This window comes from Salmo salar, chromosome ssa14 (assembly GCF_905237065.1).
Source record: "Salmo salar chromosome ssa14, Ssal_v3.1, whole genome shotgun sequence".
NCBI classification, from domain to species: Eukaryota; Metazoa; Chordata; class Actinopteri; order Salmoniformes; family Salmonidae; genus Salmo; species Salmo salar.
In genome coordinates this window covers 4,840,866-4,862,793 of record NC_059455.1, presented here as the reverse complement: position 1 = coordinate 4,862,793, position 21,928 = coordinate 4,840,866, and the positions used below count along the sequence as shown (strand labels likewise).

General features: G+C 43.3%; 1 protein-coding gene across 2 annotated transcripts in view; it reads left to right on the top strand.

The window, feature by feature from the left end:
- Positions 1-21,928, top strand: part of pex5lb (peroxisomal biogenesis factor 5-like b) — a 170,073-nt gene that overhangs the window by 94,584 nt on the left and 53,561 nt on the right. For both annotated transcript variants that reach the window (XM_014139167.2, XM_014139164.2), the window contains one exon: positions 13,446-13,664. In XM_014139167.2, the coding sequence (XP_013994642.2) occupies positions 13,446-13,664 (219 nt within the window). The remainder of the gene's footprint in view (positions 1-13,445; positions 13,665-21,928) is intronic.

Below are 21,928 nucleotides of genomic sequence, written 5' to 3'. Positions count from 1 at the left end.
TATTGACATTCTTGTACCTATGTTGACAGTGGTTTAACAGGAGTCATTAAATAATGGCTCCCTTTCGAACACCTTTAACCTCTCTTGGGTAGGGGGCAGTATTTTCACGTCCGGATGAAAAGCGTGCCCAAAGTAAACTGCCTGTTACTCAGGCCCAGAAGCTAGGATATGCATATAAAATTATGTCTGAGTTTAACAGAACTGATATGGCAGGCGAAACCCCGAGGACAAACCATCCCCCCCCAAAAAAAATTCAGCCTACCACTGTTTTCAATGGCTGTCACTTTTATTATAAGGCAAAATCCTCCCAGATTGCAGTTCCTAGGGCTTCCACTAGATGTCAACAGTCTTTAGAAAGAGTTTCATGCTGTTTTTTGGAAAAATTAGCCAGAAATTGTAGTTTTTCCAGGTGGCTCCCATTTTGGCTGTAGTGTTTCCAAGCGCGTGGAAGAGAACGCGTTCTTTGGTATTTTTCTCCGGTAAAGACAATAACGATTCTCCGTCTTAAATTTTATCATTTATTTACGTATTAGGGTACCTAAGGTTTGATTCTAAACGTTGTGTGACTTGTTTGGAAAAGTTTATTATTAACGTTTGGGATTCATTTTGCATGCATTTTGATGGAGGGAAACTGGGTGGATTATTGACTTGAAGCGTGCCAGCTAAACTGAGTTTTTATGGATATAAAGAAGGACATTATCGAACAAAAGGACCATTTGTGATGTATCTTTGACCTTTTGGAGTGCCAACAGAAGAAGATCATCAAAGGTAAGGCATTTATTATATCGCTATTTCTGACTTTCGTGTCGCACCTGCCTGGTTGAAATATGTTTTTCATGCTTTTGTATGCGGGGCGCTGTCCTCAGATAATCGCATGGTGTGCTTTCGCTGTAAAGCCTTTTTGAAATCTGACAGTGGCTGGATTAACAAGAAGTTAAGCTTTATTTCGATGTATTACACTTGTGATTTTATGAAAGTTAAATATTTATAATTCTGTAGTTTGAATTTCGCGCTCTGCAATTTCTCCGGATGTTTGCCAGGTGGGACCCTACCGTCCCATCTTCCCATAAGAAGTTAATGAGGCTTTGATATCGCTTATCCCTAAAAAAGATAGCGATACTACAGAACCTGGGAATTTTCGAGCTATCCGTCTCATTTAATGTGAATTGTAAGATTCTTACTAAGACCCTTGCGATATGCTTAGAGAAGACACTACCTAATATACATAGTGACTAAGTAGGATTTATTAAGAACAAGACCTCAACTGATAATATAAGGAGGCTCTAACATCTCATGTGGTCAAACATAGTTCCTACCACTGCTGTCACCTTAGATGCTGAGAAGGCATTTGATAGGGTAGAGTGGGCTTTTCTCTTAAGAACCCAAGGAAAATTTGGTTTTGGACCTGACATTTGTAAATGGATAGGGTCCTTTATTCCAGTCCTAAAGCAACAGTATTTACACATGAAATTGTTTCCTTTTTTTGTCTTTCTGGAGGCACAAGACAGGTTTGCGCGCTCTCCCCTCCCCTGTTTTAGAGCCTCTTGCAACAAGGATAAGAACAGATCCAGAAAGTTGGGGTGCACATGGAGGAGGAAAAGAACACAAACTGCTTATGTATGCAGACAATATTCTACTGCTGGTCTCTGATCCTGTACCACGATTACTTACTTGTACTGAATCATATTCTAGTTTGTCAGGCTACACAATTAATTGAAATAAGTAGGAAGCAATGCCATTAATGCTATATGTTACTCTGTAACTGTTACCCCATTTAATTTCAAATGGGATCCAACTGGGATTAAATATATGGATATTAAGTTGAGCTCAAATTTGGAGGAAGTGATGGGACTACATTTTGAGCCACTACTAGTCAAGATTAAGACCAATTTAGAAAAATGGGAAAATATTTTAATTTTATCTCTGCAATGTTACCTATGAATTTTCCAGACTGGTATTTTAAACAATATGACAAATGAACTAAATACTTTTTGTGGGATAGGAAAAAAATCCAGGATTAATATGAAGAAGATGTACTCACCAAGGGATGTAGGAGGCTTGGCTTTACCAGATGTTAAATTGTACAATTTACCATTTGAAATGGGGAAGCATTGGTTAAAAGGGATGCTGGCTTAGATTGGATAACAATAGAACGGGAACTGAGTTATCCTTTCACCCCTGTTGATACTCTGTCACATAGTCTTACAAGGGGAGAGGTCTGTGGAAACTCCCAACCCAATTTTGTTACACTCAAAAGAGGTGAGGAGAACAGTACACAATATATGTGGAATTTCACATCTAAGGATACTCATCTTTGTGGCACAATCCTAGGCTACTGATGGGAAAGAAGTCTGTGTACTGGAAACAGTGGCTAATGAAAGGAATTCATACTATAGGTGATCTGTACAATGAAGATGTTTTAAAGTCATACTCAGATTTGGTACAAAAATATGATGTGGGAGACGAGGGACATTTCTGGAAATATTTACAAGTGAGGGAGTGTTTGTTAAACGGCTATCAACAAAATCCAGGAAAGAACCCAATAGCTGAATATTTGGAATTACCCAAATATAAAGCAGCTGTTTTTTTACTCAATATTTAGTCATCTGCAGAGTAAAGACTGTACACAACTCTGAACAATATGGCAAATTGACCTTAAGTGTGAAATTGAGGATGATACCTGGTTGAAGATTTTGTCCAGCTCAGGGAGGAACATAAGGGAAGCCAGGGGGAAACTTACTCAATATAAGATACTACATAGGTTTTATTGGACCCCAACAAGGCTTCATAAGATGGGGCTGACCAACAAATATCTGTGTTGGAAATGCCAAAAAGACACTGGGACATTTTTACATGCGAATATGACAATGTACATTAGTGCTACCTTTCTGGAAGGATGTTTTGAAATATCTGGAGGAATGGTTGGGGTTAACAATTTCAGTTATACCAAGAATGTCTCTTGGGCGATAGAACAGAGTTACCTAATGTAACAAATGAGGAATTTGCACTGATCGCTGTTATCGTTATAGCAGCTAAAGTAATCCTCAGAACTTGGAAGGGTCATGCCACTCCTACTCTGAAATGTGGATAGAATCAATGTTGGAGGTAGTATCTTCTGAACAAATGATTGATTGGATCACTGGTAGAAACGACAATTCTAGAAGCTGGACGCATTTTATTTGTCATGTTGTTTCTAAGACTGGGAGGTGATGACTTATGCTTGTGAACCCATTTTAGTTTAGTATTTTAGCTTGTAAGATACCATTTGACTCCTTATGTGTGATATGTTGGAGGTGTTGGTCAATTTCTTCAACAGATGATCAGGTCTATATAATTATCAAACGTGTATATATATATTGGTAGTAGAAAGGAAACACAGACTCTTTGTTTAAGTATTTCGATTCTCCTTCAGTAATACAATTGTAGGCAGAAGTTGTTACAGAGTACAGTATATGACTAAGGAGAGCTAAGACCTGGGGAGAGAGCTAAGACATCCTGTAACTAATTTAGCCTCCCCAGTCCTCCTTGCGTGAGTTTCCCTGGCAACAACATTTTAATAAATCTAACCTCACCCTGACAGCAGCAACCATCTTATCAGCAAGTAAAAACTCAGAAGTGGGTTTGACCGAAACTTGACCTTTCATCACAGGTATAGGGGTCATAACAAGGTGAACGAGTCCAAGCATCTTCTGACAGGAGGCTGTTTTCATCAGGCCTGCGGCAGCCTTGTGTTCTCAGGAAAACAGTCGTATTCGCAGAAACTCAGATGGGGCACAAATGAGTGTGTAAATGCTGTGGTCGAACTGATAACTGGAAAAACAAAGTGAGGAACTATTCAAAAAATACCTCAAGGCAGTTAAAGTGAATAGCTAATTTAAGATGTTTTATTTATCTTATTAACTCGAATCAATTTGGAGTCAATCACCACCTTCCGGAGACACCTGAAACCCCACCTCTTTAAGGAATACCTAGGATAGGATAAAGTAATCCTTCTAACCCCCCCCCCCCCCTTAAAAGATTTAGATGCACTATTGTAAAGTGGTTGTTCCACTGGATATCATAAGGTGAATGCACCATTTTGTAAGTCGCTCTGGATAAGAGCGTCTGCTAAATGACTTAAATGTAATGTAAATGAATCAAGAACGTTAGCTAATTTGGCCAATAGCCAGCAGGTCTAACTTAGCTAGCTAGGCTTGATAGGGTGACTTCAGGCTGATGAGTTTCACAGATCCCCCATCTGCTACATTCACCCCCCAAACTCACTCCACAGCGACACCAGCGTTTGAGATGAGCACAACTATTGTCAGAGTCCAGCTTACTTAGCGAATACCGCTTCCCCAATTCAGCTTGTACAGAGACTCAAACTCAGGACCTCTGCTTCAAAAACATATGTGACCGTCCTCCTGTACCATACCATCCCATCACGTCATTAAAAAAGGATTCTTCAATAGTGCAAGGGGTGACACTTCAGGCTGAGGAGTGAGTTTCACAGATCCCAATCTGCTACACTAATTCAAGTCTGCAAGATCCAGCAAGGTTAATCATCAAAAGAGCGTGGTTTGGTGACCCACGCTTATGTGATGAGAACCTTGCCTGAGACCTGAAGATTTGTTTGTTTCAAGTACTCATTATAAGGGTAGCGTGACTGGGTTAAGACTTTGTTAGCCTACTGAGCTAAAGCCTAGGCATTGGTTATGTTACTTTGATTGGTCTCTTTGAGGAGGAGGTCAAAGGGGGGTGAAGTGTAACACAGGTGGTTCGGGGACCACATTTGCGTGATAAGTAACATGTCAGAGACAAGTTACATTGTCTTGCGTGCAGGATTGGGTTAGAAACCCATCAGTCAAGCTAACATGTCTTCAGGTCTCAGGCAATAAGTTTGCTCATCACATGCATGGATCACCAAACCACCTCTGTTGCACTTTCATTGAGGTGCACAGATCCTTCTGCTTCTGTTTGCCACAGAAAGTGTTGTTGTGCAGTGGGCCTGAGTTCAAATGCAGTCAGCTATATTGGTGCTATGATCTGTGAGTATGAGGTCAAAAGGGGTGAAATGTAACCTTGCTGGAGACTTGTTAGCTTCCTGTACTCATTCGGATGGGCTTCAGCTAAGTTGGCTAAAACAGTCTTCTGACATGCAGGAGACCCAGTTCGCACCCAGTAAGTCACAAGAGCAAGAAAAGGTATTTAACTATATTGTAATGGGGGCCAAATTGCTGTTTTTTTACCCTCTCCTTCTAATGTGTCCATAGAGGGGAACAGAAGGCGCCACCATGTTCCAGAGAAACTTCGCTTTCAAGAATGGGGTCATAATAGCTTATAGCCGAAATGGTTAAAACGCTAGTGCCAAATTCATAGAAAGGAAATACATTCATCATGCTACATTGGCTTCAGAAAACACCAGAAACCTGTTTAACATAGTGTTTGATTCTCTGTTCTCTTGTACCATTTCCTGCTGGCAAGGTACAGTACCAAGATGTTGTCTCTGGTTTTGAATCTGAATTTAGAGAACTGAATTTGAAAACTGAATCTAGACGCATCTGAGAAGTTGAATATATTAAACTTTGGTAAACTTGAAATTATAGTTTTTAACTTGATACATAGACAATGAATGCAATAGTTACCATATTGAAACTGAATTTATAAAGAACAGTGAAGGGGCCTCCCGATGTGGCGCAGCGGTCTAAGAGGCGTCACTACAGACCCTGGTTCGATCCCACGCTGTGTTGCAGCTAGCCGTGACTGGAAGACCTCACATGAGGCAGCGCACAATTGGCCCAGCGTCTTGTGGTTTAGGGGAGGGATTGGCCGGCTGGGATGTCCTTGTCCCATCGCGCTCTAGAGCATCCTGTGGCTGGCCGGGCGCATGCACCCTGATTTCGGTCGCAAGCTGCACAGTGTTTCCTCCGAAATATTGGTGCGTCTGACTTCCGGGTTAAGCAAGCAGTGTATCAAGAAGCAGTACGGCTTGGCAGGGCCGTGTTTCGACCTTCAGGGCCGTGTCTCGACCTTCGCTTCGTTGCAGCGATGGGACTAGACTGTAACTACCACTTGGATATCACGAAAAAGGGGAGGTTTAGCATTTTTTGGGGGGGGGTTATGATATATATGCCTCTAACTTTCTCACTCATCATTATTCACAATTAATTCAGGATTATTCGTAATCATGGTAGCATCCACATTAATGTAGAATTTGTCATTGTCCCAATACTTTTGGCGCTCATGGTAAGTCTTTAAATAAAACACTCCAGTGATAACCAACTTTTTCATTTGAAAACTGCCGTTCAGAGCTTAGATTTAAAGGCTTAATCTGTAATATGTGCATCAGCAATTTGGACTTTGAATAATATATAGCCATTGATTCCTGAGGAATAAAACCTCGAGAGCTAAGTTCAACTGCCTAACTCCATCAGAACCCAAAATATAATCTTGATTTACTCCATTGTTTGTAAATCATGTAATTGTAAACAACACTGTATAGCCTCAAAACATATACTGAAGAAAAATATAAATGTGTTGGTCCCATGTTTCATGAGCTGAAATAAAGATTCCAGAAATTTTCCATATGCACAAAAAGCTTATTTTCCTCAAACGTTGTGCACAAATTTGTTTACATCCTTGTTAGTCAGCATTTCTCCTTTGCCAAGATAATCCATCCACCTGACAGGTGAGGCATATCAAGAAGCTGATTTAAACAGCATGATCATTACACAGGTGCATATTGTGCTGGGGACAATAAAAGGCCACTCTAAAATGTGCAGTTTTGTCACACAAAACAATGCTACAGATGTTCATTTCTCTACCATAAACCTCCTCCAACGTTGGTTTAGAGAATTTGGCAGTACATCTAACCGGCCTCACAACTGCAGACCACGTGTAACCACGCCAGCCCAGGACCTCCACAACCGGCTTCTTCACCTGCGGGATCGTCTGAGACCAGCCACCCGGACAGCTGATGAAACTAAGGAATATTTCTGTCTGTTATAAAGCCCATGTTGATATCATGGATGGTCAGTCATTGCATCCTTAGCTCTGTTTAGGAATTTGAGAGATTTACATTTCTCCAGCTCCATCCCTCAGCTGTTTACCAAAACTGTGGTGGGGTTTCACTTTATTTTTTGAACTGCAGAATGCCTCTTTAATGGGTAGGTTGATTCCTTGTTCACTAATGATACTTTGACACTATTTAATTCCAGTACACCAGAGGACACTTTGGAAATACATGGAGGACATAGACATGGGTGTTCGGAATGTTGGCGATCCGGTACAACTCCAGTCGTCACAATCCCTCAGCTTGTGAAGAGGAGGAACAAGGAGACCCTGGTTGCTGTCATCACGAAGCATGTGAAGCGTTAGAGTATGGTAGTCAGTGATAAGTGGAGAGCCTATGCAGGTTTCTCAAAGGAGGACTACAGGTCAACCACAGTCAGAATTATGTAGACCCGCTTACAGGTCTGCACACTCAGAATATTGAGAGGGCGTGGCAGATTTACAAGAAGGAAGTGTGGCGTGGAAACCGGTCAGAGAAGTCCCTAAAGAGGAAGCTCTGCTTCATCGAGTGGATATACGTTGGCCAGGAGACACAAACATGGAGCCCTTGGTAGACTTTTCAAGGGCATAAGGAATGTGAAAAACTGAGGTTGTGATGGTTTTGACCATTTGAAGCGCAAAACTTGTGCATCACCCATGTGCAGCACACACCATACACAATCGCTCTATGGGTCACCATAAATGCACCGTTCTTCTACTGGTTGTTCAGTACTGTTTCCTTTGAATTATACATTACACACTATTCTGTCGAACTGAACACACCCCTGGCAACTTTATGCATGGTGGGTGATATTCAAGTAAAGGTCACAGAGATGAAGAGAAAGGGGGAGCTACTTCCCCTCCAACTAAGATAAGAGGACAAACATGTTTTCCTTGTTGCAGGACGACGGTACTTTGTTACATTCGATAGTACCGGTTCAAAAAAAGAAAAACGTATATTTGAGTTTTCCCCAAATTGAATTAAACTTCCCTGGTGCTGCAATGTCTCTTTTTCACTCACTCCTCGGGCAATGGCCCAACATGCACTGGCAGCCTTTAGCAATTAGGCCAAAAATGTTGATAGACAATGTTGTGATTTTTGTTCATTAAAACATTGAGTTTAACATTATGCTTCTGATGCGTTTCTTCATCACCAACAGGAAAGACACGTTAAGCTTAGTGATTGTTAGTTTCCCTCTTGATTTATTTCCCTGGGTGCTCCAGTGTCTGAAGGTCATTTCAGTCATCCCAACATCAGTTGCACATTTGGATGTGTTGGTTGATTATTGCATATTAACTTAATCACTTTATTTCCATAGTCCCAATGCATGTCTACAGAGGGTTACTAGAGTGTTGGTAATTGCACATGTTGCCCAATTGCAACATGCTCATCAGTTGATAAATATTTGAATGTGAAGTAGATAGTTGAAGGTCTACACTATACAGACTAAGCTCAACTTGTTTCACTTTATTTAGAAAGTCCCAAAGCTTATGTACAGATAGTTACTAGATAGAATGCTATTAAAGGGATAGTTCACCCAAATTACACAATTCCGTTGGCTTCCTTACCCTGTAAGCCAGTGGTATTCAAACTTTTTCAGCAGGGACCCCATTTTATTCCACTAGAATTTCTGGGAACCCATTTCTTTCACCAGAGATTCTTGTGAACCCCACCCCAAATCTAATGACACAACCCTAAAATCCGTACATTTTGATTTTCACGTCAACAGAAACCTTAATTTATTGCATTTTCATCTCTCTAGGAAAACCAGTATATGCATTTACTCAGTAAAATTTTATTTTTCAACAACAACAAAAATCTGTAACATTTGAACACGGTGTATAAAACATTAAGAAAACCTTCCTAATATTCAGTCGCATCCCCTCTTTTCCCGTCAGATCAGCCTCAGTTCATCAAGGTGTCAAGCGCTCCACAGGGATGCTGGCTCATGTTGACTCCAATGCTTCCCACAGTTGTGTCAAATTGGCTGGATGTCCTTTTGGTGGTGGTCCATTCTAGATACACACGGGAAACGGTTGAGCGTAAAAAAACAAGCGTTGCAGTTCTTGACACAAACCAGTGCGCCTGGCACCTACTACCATACCCTGTTCAAAGGCACTTAAATCTTTTGTCTTGCCCATTCACCCTCTGAATGGCACACATACACAATCCATGTTTCAATTGTCTCAAGGCTTAAAAATCCTTCTTTAACCTGTTTTCTCCCATTCATCTACAGTGATTGAAGTGACATCAGTAAGGGATCATAGACTGACCAAGTGAATCCAAGTGAAATCTATGTTATGTGAAGTGCAGGTGTTCTTAATGTTTTGTACACTCAGTGTATATTGTCCCATAAAATAAACTGTCCTCTTAATTTTTGCAATTCCTAGTGGTGACCCCACTGCAAATCCGACTTTGAATACCTCTGCTGTAAGCAGTCTATGGACAAGATATGACAGCAATCCGTGCCTCGGTTTAGTTTCTCTGACACTGTTTCCACATGCTAATGTTTTAGCATTTGTGGCTCAAATCACATTGAAGTCATTGGAACGATATTGGCTTTCACGCATCATGTCCAAATCATACGAAAGTATCGAAAATCGATTGTGAAGCTCAACAAAGTCCCTGAGATAATTTGAACATGATGCGTGAAAAATGCTAATATCGGTGCCATGCCTTGAATGGTATTTGTGCTATAAAGGCTAAAGCATTAGCATGTGGAAACAGTGCTGCTAAAGAAACTAAACCAAAGCACGGATTGCTGTTCCAGAAGATCGCACCTCAAAAAGACCAAGCAGCGTGCGCCTACGGGGAAGACGAGTTGAACATGGGAGGACATCCTGGACGTGGGAGGAGATCCAGGCCGGAAGGGATCGCCTCCCATGGGAACAAGTGGAAGCAGCGAGGGAGGAACAAAGCGACGAGATCGGGAGTCACGGCAACGACGGAAGCCCAAGAGGCAGCTCCAAAAATGTTTTGGGTGGGGCACAAGGGGAGATTGGCGGAGTCAGGGTTGAGACCTGAGCCAACTCCCGTGCTTACTGTGGGGAGCCTGTGAACAGTCAGGCACCGTGTTATGCGGTGATGGGCACCGTATCTCCGGTGCGCATTCACAGCCCGGTGCGCTCGTTGCCTGCGCCTCGCATTTGCCGGGCTAAAGTGAGCATTCAGCCAGGACGGGTTGTGCCGACTCAGTGCTCCTGGTCTCCAGTACGCCTCCTCGGTCCAGGATATCCTGCGGCAGCTCTACGCACTGTGTTGCCAGTGCGCCTGCACAGCCCCGTTCGTCCTGTGCCAGCGCCCTGCACTTGTCGGGCTAAAGTGAGCATCCAGCCAGGACGGGTTGTGCCAGCCCTACGCTCCAGACCTCCCGTGCGCCTCCACGTCCCAGTATATCCTCTATGGGCTAGGTGGGACGCTAGCGTGCCACCCGTGGTGCACTCCATCAACAGCAGGTGCATTTCAAGAGCGGCAAATTTGAATCCAAATAAATGTCAAAATTCAAATTTTTCAAACATACAACTATTTTACACCCTTTGAAAGATAAACATCTCCTTAATCTAACCACGTTTTACGATTTCAAAAAGGTTTTACGGCGAAAGCATAAATTTAGAGTATGTTAGGACAGTACATTTACAAGAGTTGTGTGTAATGTTTTGTCAATTCAAAGACAGGGTCACCAAAACCATAAAACCAGCTAAAATGATGCACTAACCTTTTACAATCTCCATCAGATGACACTCCTAGGACATTATGTTAGACAATGCATGCATTTTTAGTTCTATCAAGTTCATATTTATATCCAAAAACAGCGTTTTACTATGGCATTGATGTTGAGGAAATCGTTTCCCTCCAATAACCGGCAGTCAAGTCAGCGTCACAAATTAAATAATTAAAATTAGAAAACATTGGTAAAATATTATATTGTCATTTAAAGAATTATAGATTTACATCTCTTGAACGCAATCAACTTGCCAGATTTAAAAATAACCTTAATGGGAAATCACACTTTGCAATAATCTGAGCACTGCGCCCAGAAAAATACGCGTTGCGATACAGACTAGACGTCATGTTGGGGAGATCTAAAATCGAAAATACTATGTAAATAATCCATTACCTTTGATTCTCTTCATCAGATGTCACTTCCAGGTATCACAGGTCCATAACGAATGTAGTTTTGTTCAAAAAAGCTCATCATTTATGTCCAAAAATCTCCGTCTTGTTAGCACATGATCTAAGCCAGCCGGACTTCTCGTCATGAACGAGGAGAAAAAATATATTTACGTTCGTTCAAACATGTCAAACGTTGTATAGCATAAATCATTAGGGCCTTTTTTAACCAGAACATGAATAATATTCAAGGTGGACGAATGCATACTCTTTTATAACGTATTGGAACGAGGGTACCCAACATGAACTCGCGCGCCAGGTGTCTAATGGGCCATCATCGTTCCATGGCTCTTGTTCGGTCAGATCTCCCTCCAGAAGACTCAAAACACTTTGTAAAGGCTGGTGACATCTAGTGGAAGCAATAGGAAGTGCCAAAATATTCCTCAGCCCCTGTGTTTTTCAATGGGATAGGTTTAAAGGTAATACAACACATCAGGTATCCACTTCCTGTCAGAAAATGTCTCAGGGTTTTGCCTGCCAAATGAGTTCTGTTATACTCACAGACACCATTCAAACAGTTTTAGAAAATTGAGGGTGTTTTCTATCCATATGTAATAAGTATATGCATATTCTAGTTACTGGGTAGGAGTGGTAACCAGATTAAATCGGGTATGTTTTTTTATCCAGCCGTGTCAATACTGCCCCCTAGCCCTAACAGGATATCCTGCGCCAGCTCTACGCACTGTGTTGCCAGTGCGCCTTCACAGCCCAGTTCATCCTGTGCCAGCGCCCCGCACTTGCCGGGCTAAAGTGAGCATCCAGCCAGGACGGGTTGTGTCAGCCCTACACTCTAGACCTCCAGTGCGCCTCCACGGCCCAATATATCCTGTGCCAGCCCCACGCACCCTGTCTCCAGTGCGTCTCCCCAGTCCGGTGAGACCTGTTCCGGCTCCACGTACGAAGCCTCCAATGATGATCCATGGCACGAAGCCTCCAGTGATGATCCATGGCACGAAGCCTCCAGTGATGATCCATGGCACGGAGCCTCCAGTGATGATCCATGGCCCGGAGCCTGTAGCGATGATCCATGGCACGGAGCCTGCAGCGACGGTCCCAGGTCCAGAGCTTCCGGCGACGGTTCCCAGTCCGGAGCTTCCGGCGACGGTTCCCAGTCCGGAGCTTCCGGCGACGGTTCCCAGTCCGGATCCTCCTGAGACGGCCCGCAGTCCTGAACCTCCTGAGACGGCCCGCAGTCCTGAACCTCCTGAGACGGCCCGCAGTCCGGATCCTCCTGAGACGGCCCGCAGTCCTGAACCTCCTGAGACGGCCCGCAGTCCTGAACCTCCTGAGACGGCCCGCAGTCCTGAACCTCCTGAGACGGCCCGCAGTCCTGAACCTCCTGAGACGGCCCCCAGTCCGGAACCTCCTGAGACGGCCCCCAGTCCGGAACCTCCTGAGACGGCCCCCAGTCCGGAACCTCCTGAGACGGCCCCCAGTCCGGAACCTCCTGAGACGGCCCCCAGTCCGGAGTCTCCAGCGACGGTCCCCAGTCCGGAGTCTCCAGCGGGGGCTACGCCCCAAACCGGAGCCGCCACCAAGGGTAGATGCCCACCCGAAACCCTCCCCTATAGGTTCAGGTTTGCGGCCGGGAGTCCGCACCTTTGGGGGGGGGGGTACTGTCACGCCCTGACCTTTAGAGAGCCGTTTTATTTCTCTATATAGTTAGGTTAGGGTGTGATGCGGGGTGGGCATTCTATGTTTATTTCTTTGTTTTTGGCCGGTATTGGTTCCTAATCAGAGGCAGCTGTCTATCGTTGTCTCTGATTGGGAATCATAGTTAGGCAGCCCTTTTTCCACCTGTGATTGTGGGATCTTGTTTTTGTGTAGCTGCCTGTGAGCAGCCCCAGAACGTCAGGTTTCATTTTTTTCTCCTGTTTTGGTGAGTTTCATTTTCATTAAAAGATGTTTAATTCCATGCACGCTGCGCCTTGGTTTATTTATTGAAGATAGCGAACGTGACACACTGCCCTAACCCTTTGATGTTTGCAGATCTATAAGAAGTAAACAATATGGTAGAAGTCCTACCACTACACGGTCTGCTTATATTTATCCAGACAACTCAGATCTGCAAACATGGAAGATTTATAGGGTCAGGGGGATGGATAGAATTACAATAGGTTGTCTCAAGTCTTTTGTATGCATTACATGTGTTCCTAGAAAGTGTTACCCAAGTTGTTAATTCAGCAGTAACACAACTACATGTATGACTACACAGACATGACTTTCTGTTTGTGTGTCTCCTCAGTTCTATCCTCAGCCCTCGACCTGGTGGATCTGAGTGAGCCCAGTGAACGCAGCAGCAGGAAGGACAGCGTCAGGGAGCGTCCGAGCCCCTTGGGAAATTCTAAAAACAGCCCACGGAGAGGGAAGAGACGCGATGAGACAGAGCTCATCCAGGTGGAGGTGGAGCGCTCATCGAGCGCTCACACCCCACGAGCCCCCGAGAGGGTCTCTCTAGACTCAGGTATTGACTGCACGATGTGTGTGTTTGGATTGAGGGGGGGTGAATGTTTTGTGCATGGGGGGGTTGTGTGTCTGAACGTTACAACATGCAGCTGTCTTCATACTGTGTACCTACAGCAATATCATTAGACATTCATATTGGGAGGACACTTACAGTGCCTTCAGAAAGTATTGACTTTGACTTTTCCACATTTTGTTGTGTTACAAAGTGGGATTAAAATTGATTTAATTGTCATTTTTTTGTCAATGATCTACAGAAAATACTCTAATGTAAAACTGTAAGAAATGTTCTTGCATTTGTAAAACAATTATGAAAAATAATACACTAATATATCTTGACTAGATAAGTATTCAACCCCCTGAGTCAATACATGTGAGTCACCTTCAGCAGCGATTACAGCTGTGTCTTTCTGGATAAGTCTCTAATCTCTTTCCCCCTAAGAAAAAATAAAGGCTCTAAGAGCTTTACACAACAGAATTGTACAATATTTGCACATTATTCTTTAAAAAAGTATTCAAGCTCTGTCAAGTTGGTTGTTGATCATTGCTAGACAGCCATTTTCAAGTCTTGCCATAGATTTTCAAGCCAATTTAAGTCAAAACTGTCACTCAGGAACATTCAATGTCATCTTGGTAAGCAACTCCAGTGTATATTTGGCCTTGTATTTTACGTTATTGTTCTGCTGAAAGGTGAATGCATCTCCCACTGTCTGTTGAAAAGCAGACTGAACTCAGCCCCCGCTCTCTAGGATTTTTCCAATCAATCAATCAATCAAATGTATTTATAAAGCCCTTTTTACATCAACAGTTGTCACAAAGTGCTTATACAAAACCAAGCCTAAAACCCAAGAGAGCAAGCAATGCAGATGTGAAAGCATGGTGGCTTGGAAAAACTCCCAAAAAGGCAGTAACCTAGGAAGAAAACTCTGAGGGGTGGCCAGTCCTCTTCTAGCTGTGCCGGGTGGAGATAAGAGTACATAACCATTAACCTCTACCCACCTACTCAACAGCCAGTGTAATCCCGTGGCGCGATATTCAAATACCTCAAATGCAAAAACTTCAATTTTTCAAACATATGACTATTTTACCCCATTTTAAAGACAAGACTCTCATTAATCTAACCACACTGTCCGATTTAAAAAAGGCTTTACAACGAAAGCAAAACATTAGATTATGTCAGCAGAGTACCCAGCCAGAAATAATCAGACACCCATTTTTCAAGCTAGCATATAATGTCACATAAACCCAAACCACAGCTAAATGCAGCACTAACCTTTGATGATCTTCATCAGATGACAACCCTAGGACATTATGTTATACAATACATACATGTTTTGTTCAATCAAGTTCATATTTATATCAAAAACCAGCTTTTTACATTAGCATGTGACTAGCATTCCCACCGAACACTGCCGGTGAAATTACTAAATTACTCACGATAAACGTTCACCAAAAACATAACAATTATTTTAAGAATTATAGATACAGAACTCCTCTATGCACTCGATATGTCCGATTTTAAAATAGCTTTTCGGTGAAAGCACATTTTGCAATATTCTCAGTAGATAGCCCGGCATCACAGGGCTAGCTATTTAGACACCCAGCAAGTTTAGCCCTCACCAAAGTCAGATTTACTATAAGAAAAATTGGATTACCTTTGCTGTTCTTCGTCAGAATGCACTCCCAGGACTTCTACTTCAATAACAAATGTTGGTTTGGTCCCAAATAATCCATTGTTATATCCAAATAGCGGCGTTTTGTTCGTGCGTTCAAGACACTATCCGAAAGGCTAAATAAGGGTGACGAGCATGGCGCATTTCGTGACAAAAAAATTCTAAATATTCCATTACCGTACTTCGAAGCATGTCAACCGCTGTTTAAAATCAATTTTTATGCAATTTTTCGCGTAAAAAAGCGATAATATTCCGACCGGGAAATCGTTTTTTATTACAAAGAGAGTGAAAGTAAAAGCATGCTATCCCCTCATGCACGAGCCTCAGTCTAATGGCCCACTGATAGAGCACTTGCCAAACGCGCTAATGTGTTTCAGCCTGGGGATGGAATTACATCGTTCAGCTTTTTCCCGCCTTCTGAGAGCCCATGGGAGCCGTAGGAAGTGTCACGTCATGCCAGAGATCCCCTGTATTTGTTAGAGATGATCAAGGAGGGCAAGAAATTGTCAGACAGGCCACTTCCTGTAAGGAATCTTCTCAGGTTTTGGCCTGCCAAATGAGTTCTGTTATACTCACAGACACCATTCAAACAGTTTTAAAAACTTTAGTGTGTTTTCTATCCAAAGCCAATAATTATATGCATATTCTAGTTACTGGGCAGGAGTAGTAACCAGATTAAATCTGGTACGTTTTTTATCCGGCCGTGCAAATACTGCCCCCTAGCCCCAACAGGTTAAGGCCAGATCTTTCTTGAAGATGTTCAAATTAGAGGTCTACACGGTTCCACCTGTACCCAAATACTCGAGACCTGATCCAGGACCCGAGCGTGTCCGGATCCAGAATTCTAAATAATGTCACGGGTCTGGGTCGGATCTGATATGATTGTCTCGGGTATGTGTAACTTTAACTGACTTGTCCGGAAGGGCCCGTACTTATCTGAACGCGACTGCTGCAGTAGAGAAAAAGAGAGAAAATTGATCATTTATGCTCCTGCTCTTGCTTTTCATGAGTCTCCCTCCCTCCTTTTCATGTCTCTCCCTACAGAACGGGTCTAATTGTCCTTGGGTCCGGGTGGGAAATCCCCAGGTCCATATTGGGTTCGGGTGGGAAAGCCGCAGGTCCATTTCAGAACAGGTCCAACTTTTTGGACCCATGAAGACCTCTAGTTCAAACGTTCATAGATGACCAGTGGGGTCAAATAATAATCAGTTTTATAGAGGGTGCAACAGGTCAGCACCTCAGGAGTAAATGTCAGTTGGAGAGCCAAGCATTCAGAGGTCAAGACGGCAGGTGGTGGGGGAAAAGAGGGAGAGAAAAGAGAGCGAGAGAGGTTCGAGATAGCAGGTCCGGGACAAGGTAGCACGACCGGTGAACAGGTCAGGGTTCTATAGCCACAGGCAGAACAGCAGAAACTGGATCAGCAGCACGAACAGGTGGACTGGGGATGGGGACAGCCACGAGTCGTCCTGAGGCATGGTCCTAAGGCCGAGTATAGCCCATGAAGATCTCCCCACCGCACAAGCCCGAGGAAAGGAAGGATGGGAGAGAGCAAGCAAGCCAGCCACCGTAATAGGGTCAGAGGCAGAGAATCCCAGTGGTTCGTCACTCCAGTGCCTTGTTGTTTAATTTCGCACCCCTGGGTCAGAAGAGATGAGTCTTGAGTAAAGACTTCAAGGTTCGGACCGAGTCTGCATCTTTCACATGGATCGGCAGACCATTCCATAAAAACTGAGCTCTATAGGAGAAAGCTCTGCATCCAGTTGTTTGCTTAGAAGGCCTGCGTCTTGTGAACGTAGCGTAGGTATGTATGGCAGGAACAAATCGGTGAGATACAGTGCCTTGCGAAAGTATTCGGCCCCCTTGAACTTTTCGACCTTTTGCCACATTTCAGGCTTTAAACATAAAGATATAAAACTGTAATTTTTTGTGAAGAATCAACAACAAGTGGGACACAATCATGAAGTGGAACGAAATTTATTGGATATTTCAAACTTTTTTAACAAATAAAAAACTGAAAAATTGGGCGTGCAAAATTATTCAGCCCCTTTACTTTCAGTGCAGCAAACTCTCTCCAGAAGTTCAGTGAGGATCTCTGAATGATCCAATGTTGACCTAAATGACTAATGATGATAAATAGAATCCACCTGTGTGTAATCAAGTCTCCGTATAAATGCACCTGCTCTGTGATAGTCTCAGAGGTCCGTTTAAAGCGCAGAGAGCATCATGAAGAACAAGGAACACACCAGGCAGGTCCGAGATACTGTTGTGGAGAAGTTTAAAGCTGGATTTGGATACAAAAAGATTTCCCAAGCTTTAAACATCCCAAGGAGCACTGTGCAAGCGATAATATTGAAATGGAAGGAGTATCAGACCACTGCAAATCTACGAAGACCCGGCCGTCCCTCTAAACTTTCAGCTCATACAAGGAGAAGACTGATCAGAGATGCAGCCAAGAGGCCCATGATCACTCTGGATGAACTGCAGAGATCTACAGCTGAGGTGGGAGACTCTGTCCATAGGACAACAATCAGTCGTATACTGCACAAATCTGGCCTTTATGGAAGAGTGGCAAGAAGAAAGCCATTTCTTAAAGATATCCATAAAAAGTGTCGTTTAAAGTTTGCCACTAGCCACCTGGGAGACACACCAAACATGTGGAAGAAGGTGCTCTGGTCAGATGAAACCAAAACCGAACTTTTTGGCAACAATGCAAAACGTTATGTTTGGCGTAAAAGCAACACAGCTCATCACCCTGAACACACCGACCCACTGTCAAACATGGTGGTGGCAGTATCATGGTTTGGGCCTGCTTTTCTTCAGCAGGGGCAGGGAAGATGGTTAAAATTGATGTGAAGATGGATGGAGCCAAATACAGGACCATTCTTGAAGAACCTGATGGAGTCTGCAAAAGACCTGAGACTGGGACGGAGATTTGTCTTCCAACAAGACAATGATCCAAAACATAAAGCAAAATCTACAATGGAATGGTTCACAAATAAACATATCCAGGTCTTAGAATGGCCAAGTCAAAGTCCAGACCTGAATCCAATCGAGAATCTGTGGAAAGAACTGAAAACTGCTGTTCACAAACGCTCTCCATCCAACCTCACTGAGCTCCAGCTGTTTTGCAAGGAGGAATGGGCAAAAATGTCAGTCTCTCGATGTGCAAAACTGATAGAGACATACCCCAAGCGACTTACAGCTGTAATCGCAGCAAAAGGTGGCGCTACAAAGTATTAACTTAAGGGGGCTGAATAATTTTGCACGGCCAATTTTTCAGTTTTTTATTTGTTAAAAAAGTTTGAAATATCCAATAAATTTCGTTCCACTTCATAATTGTGTCCCACTTGTTGTTGACTCTAAACAAAAAAGTACAGTTTTATATCTTTATGTTTGAAGCCTGAAATGTGGCAAAAGGTCGAAAAGTTTAAGGGGGCCGAATACTTTCGCAAGGCACTGTAGGTACAGTAGGAGTAAGTCCATGTAATGCTTTGTAGGTTAGCAGTAAAACTTTGAAATCAGCCCTAGCTTTAAGAGGAAGCCAGGCTAGCACTGGAATAATATGATCAAATGTTTTGGTTCTAGTCAAAATTCTAGTAGCTGTATTTAACACGAGCTGAAGTTTATTTAGTGCCTTATCCGGGTAGCCGGAGAGTAGAGCATTGCAGTAGTCTAATCTTAAAGTGACAAATCATTGATTAGCTTTTCTGCACCATTTTTTGACAAAACGTTTCAGGTTTGTGCAATGTTACAAAGATGGGAAAAGGCTGCTTTTGAAATATTTTTGATATGTTCATTTCTTTTTACCCTAAACTCCCTATTCTTTGTTGATGACAAGCATATCCATAACATGATTCAGCCACCACCATGCTTGAAAATATGAAGAGTGGTACTCAGTGATGTGTTGTGTTGGACTTTCCCCAAACATTACGCTTTGCATACAGAACATAAAGTTAATTTCTTTGCCACATTTTTTGTAGTTTTACTTTAGTGCCTTATTGCAAACAGGATGCATGTTTTGGAATATTTTATTCTGTACAGGCTTCTTTCTTTTCACTCTGTGGAGTAACAACAGTGTTGTTGATCCATCCTCAGTTTTCTCCTATCACAGCCATTAAACTCTATAGATTGGCCTCATGGTGAAATCCTTGAACGGTTTCCTTCCTCTAGGGCAACTTAGTTAGGAAAGACGCCTGTATCTTTGTAGTGACTGGGTGTATTGATACACCATCCAAAGTGTAATTAATAACTTCACCATGCTCAAAGGGATATTCAATGTCTTTGCGAGGCATTGGAAAACCTCCCTGGTCTTTGTGTTGAATCTATGTTTGAAATTTACTGCTCGACTGAGGGACCTTACAGATAATTGTATGTGTGGTGTACAGAGATGAGGTATTTGTTTAAGAATCATGTTAAACACTATTATTGTCCTGGCAACTTATGTTACTTGTTAAGCAAATGTTTACTCCTTAACTTATTTAGGCTTGCCATAACAAAGGGGTTGAATACTTATTGACTCAAGGCATTTTAGCTTTTCATTTTTAATGTGCTCAATTTTAAATTCAGGCTGTAACACAACAAAATGTGGAAAAAGTCTAGGGGTGTAAATACTTTCTGAAGGCACTGAATGTGTTTAATAATAATAATGTGCTTTTCATGAGAAGGATGTAAAAGGCATAACTATCTCTTCACTCCATTCCTATTACTGTTTTGGCTTAAATCCCTGTCTCCCAAATCACTGCTCATAGCTACTCTAAAATAGGCCAGGTTAAGGTTTGACAAATTCCTTTCATGTGGAAATGTCGGCTTGCCGGTAAATAATAAATTGTTCAATTGACCAGTGCAAAGCCTCGAGCCACACAGCTATCATATTTTCTACATCATCATGGTGCTGTCATTTGATTTATGCAGTGACATCTCTGTTCTTAGCCTAATGTCTTATTTAGATATCTCTATAACCATGTTTCCATCCACAGTTTTAAAGTACAGTCAAACAGTAAAGTCAAACAGTAGAAAAATAAAATCATGACAGCTATGATGGAAACAGGTAGCTTCGGTGAAATTGTATAAATGTTGACAGATCATTTGTTCATTCGACGTGGTGGGATCTTTTTATTTTGGGAAAATGAATTATGTGAGAAATGGAATTGGAAATGCCTTTATGTGCAAATATTGATATAATAACCATCATATGGAAATAAACTTTGAGTCACGCAACAATATGGTGTGTGTGGTCCTCCTACTACGACTTGGGAAACCATGCAGTTTATTAGGCTACAGATGAAATACTTTATGATGAACTTACATTTACATTTACGTCATTTAGCAGACGCTCTTATCCAGAGCGAATTACAAATTGGGGCATTCACCTTATGATATCCAGTGGAACAACCACTTTACAATAGTGCATCTAAATATTTTAGGGGGGGGGGGGGTTAGAGGGATTACTTTATCCTATCCCAGGTATTCCTTAAAGAGGTGGGGTTTCAGGTGTCTCCGGCAGGAGGTGATTGACTCCGCTGTCCTGGCGTCGTGAGGGAGCTTGTTGTTTTGACTGGGCTGAGCGGGAACTGTGCTTCCTCAGAGGTAGGGGGGCCAGCAGGCCAGAGGTGGATGAGCGCAGTGCCCTCGTTTGGGTGTAGGGACTGATCGGAGCCTGAAGGTACGGAGGTGCCGTTCCCCTCACGGCTCCGTAGGCAAGCACCATGGTCTTGTAGCGGATGCGAGCTTCAACTGGAAGCCAGTGGAGAGAGCGGAGGAGCGGGGTGACGTGAGAGAACTTGGGAAGGTTGAACACCAGACGGGCTGCGGCGTTCTGGATGAGTTGTAGGGGTTTAATGGCACAGGCAGGGAGCCCAGCCAACAGCGAGTTGCAGTAATCCAGACGGGAGATGACAAGTGCCTGGATTAGGACCTGCGCCGCTTCCTGTGTGAGGCAGGGTCGTACTCTGCGAATGTTGTAGAGCATGAACCTACAGGATCGGGTCACCGCCTTGATGATAGTGGAGAACGACAGGGTGTTGTCCAGGGTCACGCCAAGGTTCTTAGCACTCTGGGAGGAGGACACAATGGAGTTGTCAACCGTGATGGCGAGATCATGGAACGGGCAGTCCTTCCCCGGGAGGAAAAGCAGCTCCGTCTTGCCGAGGTTCAGCTTGAGATGGTGATCCGTCATCCACACTGATATGTCTGCCAGACATGAAGAGATGCGATTCGCCACCTGGTTATCAGAAGGGGGAAAGGAGAAGATTAATTGAGTGTCGTCTGCATAGCAATGGTAGGAGAGACCATGTGAGGATATGACAGAGCCAAGTGACTTGGTGTATAGCGAGAATAGGAGAGGGTCTAGAACAGAGCCCTGGGGGGACACCAGTGGTGAGAGCACGTGGTGCGGAGACAGATTCTCGCCACGCCACCTGGTAGGAGCGACCTGTCAGGTAGGACGCAATCCAAGCGTGGGCCGCGCCGGAGATGCCCAACTCGGAGAGGGTGGAGAGGAGGATCTGATGGTTCACAGTATCAAAGGCAGCAGATAGGTCTAGAAGGATGAGAGCAGAGGAGAGAGAGTTAGCTTTAGCAGTGCGGAGAGCCT